The 4,429-nt window shown below is 49.2% G+C and overlaps 1 protein-coding gene across 1 annotated transcript; it reads left to right on the top strand.

Moving 5' to 3' along the window:
- Positions 1-1,012: 1,012 nt before the first annotated feature.
- LOC148778629 (serine protease 58-like) lies at positions 1,013-3,706 on the top strand. The gene is made up of 5 exons (XM_088841539.1): positions 1,013-1,046; positions 1,775-1,952; positions 2,179-2,429; positions 3,037-3,185; positions 3,557-3,706. The coding sequence occupies exons 1-5, from the start codon at positions 1,013-1,015 to the stop codon at positions 3,704-3,706; spliced, it is 762 nt and encodes a 253-aa protein (XP_088697665.1).
- Positions 3,707-4,429: the final 723 nt, after the last annotated feature.

The raw sequence follows: 4,429 nt of genomic DNA, 5'->3' as shown, positions 1-4,429 counted from the left end.
AGTCTGAACAAGTGGACCTCAGTGAATATCAGACAAGAATTAGCACAGATGGAGAGCAGAGAAGCAGTGTTCCTCAGTGTAGTTAGTGGTGTAGCCAGATCAGAGAATGAGTGGGAAACCTCACTTGTGGCTATGAACTCAGAAAGTACAGCTAAGCATTCACAGCCAATCAGAGAAATACATTCAAAAGAGTCAGGACCACCATTTGACCAAATGCTAAAGGAGAAGCCAGTCCTTGCTTTGCAGCCAGGGAATGCATGGATGACCTTTGAGAAAGGAAGTCAAGGGGCATTTGACAGGAGAAGGAGGTATTCAGATCAGGGCGGAATTAGGTGCCTGTGGGTTAGTGATGGGAGAGGCTCAGGTGTGTGGGAGCCAAACCAAGAGACCTAAAAGCCCATGCTTTCAGGAGATGAGGGCAGTGTGACGTGCGGGGAGGATGACAGGCGGGCAGGGCCAGTGTGACACGAGGGCAAAGGCCCTCACATGACAGGGATCAGTGTGACATGCGCGAGGGCTCAGCGGGCTAGGCGAGGGGGGCCTGGATGTCACAGAGGAGGGGGTTTATTCTTAAGTTAAGTGCTGGTAAACGTCACACAGAGAGGAAGAGATCAGCCACGCTGAGTGAGGACAGGTGAGTGACCCTAAGGGAAACAGGGGGCTGAAGTATTACTAGTAGATTAGGGCAGACGGGATTGGCCAGCTGAGACTTCTCTCTACCAATAAAGGAGAGCAAAGTTCTTGGCTTACAGGACCTCCCCCTGAGGGTCAGGCATCTCACCTTGCATAAATTGCCCATACTGCAGTGGGAGGGCAGGCCCTCTAGAGAGACAGGGACTGTCTTTCTTCCCTCTGATGCAATCCTCCCTTAGTTCAGAGTCACTTGCTCCCTTGAACCTCCCGACCCCTTTGTGTAATTCCTGCCCTTGCAAAGCTTCCCGAGCCTCAGGCTGGGTGGTCGTTCACTCCCTTCCCAGGTCTTCTTGCTGGAAGAGGCTGTGGACACAGAGACATGCACTTAGTTTTCACTGTTCTGACGGTGGCTGGTGAGTGCAGCTTCCTGTTTTGGCTTAAAGTTTTGAAAAGGTCATATTGGAAGAAAGAGTTGGAAATGGGTATAGATAACAGGGGTAGCTCAGCTGGGAAAGAATCTGCCTGCAATGCGGGAGACCTGAGTTCAATCCCTGGGTTGGGAAGATCCCCTGGAGAAGGGAAAGGCTACCCACTCCAGTATTCTGGCCTGGATAATTCCATGGACTGTATAGTCCATGGGGTTGCAAAGAGTTGGACACGACTGAGCAACTTTCACTTTCACAAGTCAAGTGATCATCAGAAAGTTAAGAGCTCAGGACCCCAGGGATTGGTAGTTTCCTAGAACTCTCAGAGGTAACTAGAGTCCACTGACTTCCCCTGGCTCCATGAGCACAAGAGAAAATTCAGATTGAGATGAGACTTTACTCAATAGAGGGTGGATACTGGCACCAAAAAAATGTGATTTTGCTATATAGCTAAGAAGGATGTTTGAGGAAAAGAAGGCAGAATCAAAAGGAAGAAAGGAAGGGAGAGGAAGTGTGAGTAAGAGGGAGAACAGGAATACAGAGGGAAGTCCAAGCGGAAATTAACAGAAGGATTCTGAAATAGTTTAACAGTCCCTAAAATGCCAAAAGCAGATGGACCATTTCAAAGCACTTCCACATAAAACATTTCAGACTTCCATCCTCTGGAAAGTCTGCCCCTGCCTCTAAGACTCTGCCTTCCTCTCCCCATCCGACAGCAGTAACGACGGCCGGAACACCAACCCCAGAACGGGCAAACCCAGTTGAGCAGTTCTATCAGGAGAATGTCCAAAATGAATCAACCTTTTTGGTTTTCTTGAACTCAGAAAAGGACACTTGTCTGGGGACCCTGATCCACAAACAGTGGGTTCTCACCGCAGCACACTGCTTCTTACCGTGAGTGAGGGGGTCCTGGAGTGAGAGGCGTTCCCCACTCTTAGCCACTGGGGTGGCTCAGCCCTGAAGAGACTTGCATGGGGGAACTCTCAAACCTAAGAAGTGGTTGGAACGAGGCAGGAAATAGATCCTGGTGGTTATGAGTTAGATTCCCCGGGAGGATGATACAAGATCAACAATTGAATAATATCTATTTCCTCTGCTCATCCTTCATGGCCCGTTCCAGATTTCTTGAGATGGAGATTGCTATTTTAGATGAGCATTTCCAAAAAAGGATGGAGAACTTAAGACCTGTGCTTACTATCCCACATCCAAGTTTCAAACAGGATTCTGCCGAGCATGACATAGCGCTCATCAAGCTGACACATCCCCTAAAGCTCTGCGACCAGGTAAAACTGGCAGCTCTGCCCAGTCCCATGACCGACAGGATGGACGACTGCACTGTCTTTGGCTGGGGCTGGTCATGGCAGAATTCTGGTGAGTGACCCTCGAGACGGACTTTTGGTGCTCCCTGACTGCCCACTCTGTGAGGGTTATCATATCACTGAATTATTCGTGATCAAGAGAGCTGTTAGGGTCCTGAGAACTTATACATCTTAACTTCTAATTTTATGAGTGTGGAAATTGAGGCCAAATTGGTCATAGGATAGACCTTATCTTATGAGGGTGACACAGCTCTGTATGGCTGGAGGTCTCTGGAATGCTGTATTCTTGACTCACTTATCACTCAGATGCAGTGGGGGGTGTATGGGTGAGGAAGGGGCTGGAGGGCCATCCTGCTGGTGACGCTGAATGTGGCTCATTCTTTAGAGACTGACAGCCTTCACAAGTAAAGCCGTGCACACCCAAGCCCAAGGCGCGTGGTGCACAGCACTGGAGCCAGATACTGGCTTTCTCATTTCATCTGTTTTCTCCTCTGGTTCCCTTTCAATTTATTTTTTCTTTCGTTGAATGATAGAGAGGTTAATTACAGGTAAGAGGGAGGGAAGGAGAGAAGAAAGGGAAATGAATGTGTGAAGGATCAAAGAAAAATAAACTCTGTCTCTCTCCACCCCGCCCTCACCCTGTGTGTGCGTGTGCTCAGAGGTGAAACCTGATGTCAGGATAAACCAGACTGTCTCTTGCTTCCCTAATGAACATTGCGAAGATTCCCCTCTAGGAAAAATGCCTGTTAAAATCACAGAGAACATGTTCTGTGCAGGATGGTCTCTGGACAGCGAACACACATGTAAGGTAATTCTTTTCCCTTGGGCCCTCCCAAGTTTGTTCTGGGACACTGTTCGGGGGTCCACATATCTCCTTCAACACAATCCAGTTTCCCGTTTACATCCAAGAAGAGATTAAGGTAAATGCGGTCCAGGAAGAACCAATCGGGAATGAACATGCATGAGAGTGTGGAGACACCTGAGTGTTTCCTTTCTCAGTGGCTTCCTCTGATGTAGCCCCGGGTGAGCAATGGGATGGGTCCCAGAGGCCGCCAGACACTCCTCCCAACCCTCATCACCTGAATCTTTCTGAAGTCCGGGCTCCTCGGGTGGGCGCTGGGTACTAGGTCATCTTTGTTCTGGCTACTGTGCCTGACCCATCTCTCCTCTTTCTAACAGGAAGCACTTGCTATCCCAATCCTGTGCCAAAATCAGCTGCAGGGGATCTTATCCTGGTCAGAAGGGTGTGTTCTGAGAGGTGACGTTGGCTACTACACCAAGGTTTCTCGCTATACAGACTGGATCCACAGAGTCATCAATACCTACTGAATTCTCTGTTCCCTCTCCCAGCAGCCTCAGAACTGGGTCTATCATCCTTGACCCGTTTTCCCTCTAGCCCCAGAAAAAGGTGGGAATAGAGTCTTTGGTTGGAAGAAGTCTTCTCTTCCTTCTGTTCCTTCTTTTCTCTTGAATGGTCTTGCCCTTTCTCAGTCCCAACCTGAATGATCATTGAAGGATTTGAGCTGGATAATGTGGTTCAGGCGGTAAGGAACCCACCTACAATGTGGGAGACCTGGGGTTGATCCCTGGGTCAGGAAGATCCCCTGGAGAAGGGCATGGCCACTCACTCCAGTATTCTTGCTGGAGAATCCAAAGGACAGAGGAGCCTGGCGGGCTGAAGTCCATGGGGTCACAGAGCTGGACATGACTGCAGTGACTCAGCACACTATGTTGTCATCAATGGGATGACTTCTCACCACTGCTTGCCTTTCTTCCAGCTCTCTGCTTACCTGCTGTGTCTCTTCAGACCTTTCTGGAGTCATGCTCCCAGTCTCCCAAAGGACATGAGACAGTGGGACTGAGCACCTCTAGGCTGCCTCCTTTGTCTGACATCGCTTACTGCTGAGGCAGCCTTCAGTGTGTGCTCTCTCACTCCATCACATCTAATCGGGTGGCAGGAAACGCTAGGATGTTAGATCGGCTGCCAGCAGTATTACTATTAGAAATGGAGGCTAGAATTTTATGGTGACAAGAATTATAAAGACTTCAGGG

The sequence above is a fragment of the Moschus berezovskii genome, chromosome 2, assembly GCF_049115385.1.
Source record: "Moschus berezovskii isolate FMDL1 chromosome 2, NW_MosBer_1.0, whole genome shotgun sequence".
Taxonomy (NCBI): domain Eukaryota; kingdom Metazoa; phylum Chordata; class Mammalia; order Artiodactyla; family Moschidae; genus Moschus; species Moschus berezovskii.
Note: the sequence above shows the minus strand (reverse complement) of the source record. Positions and strands in the feature narration are given on the sequence as shown.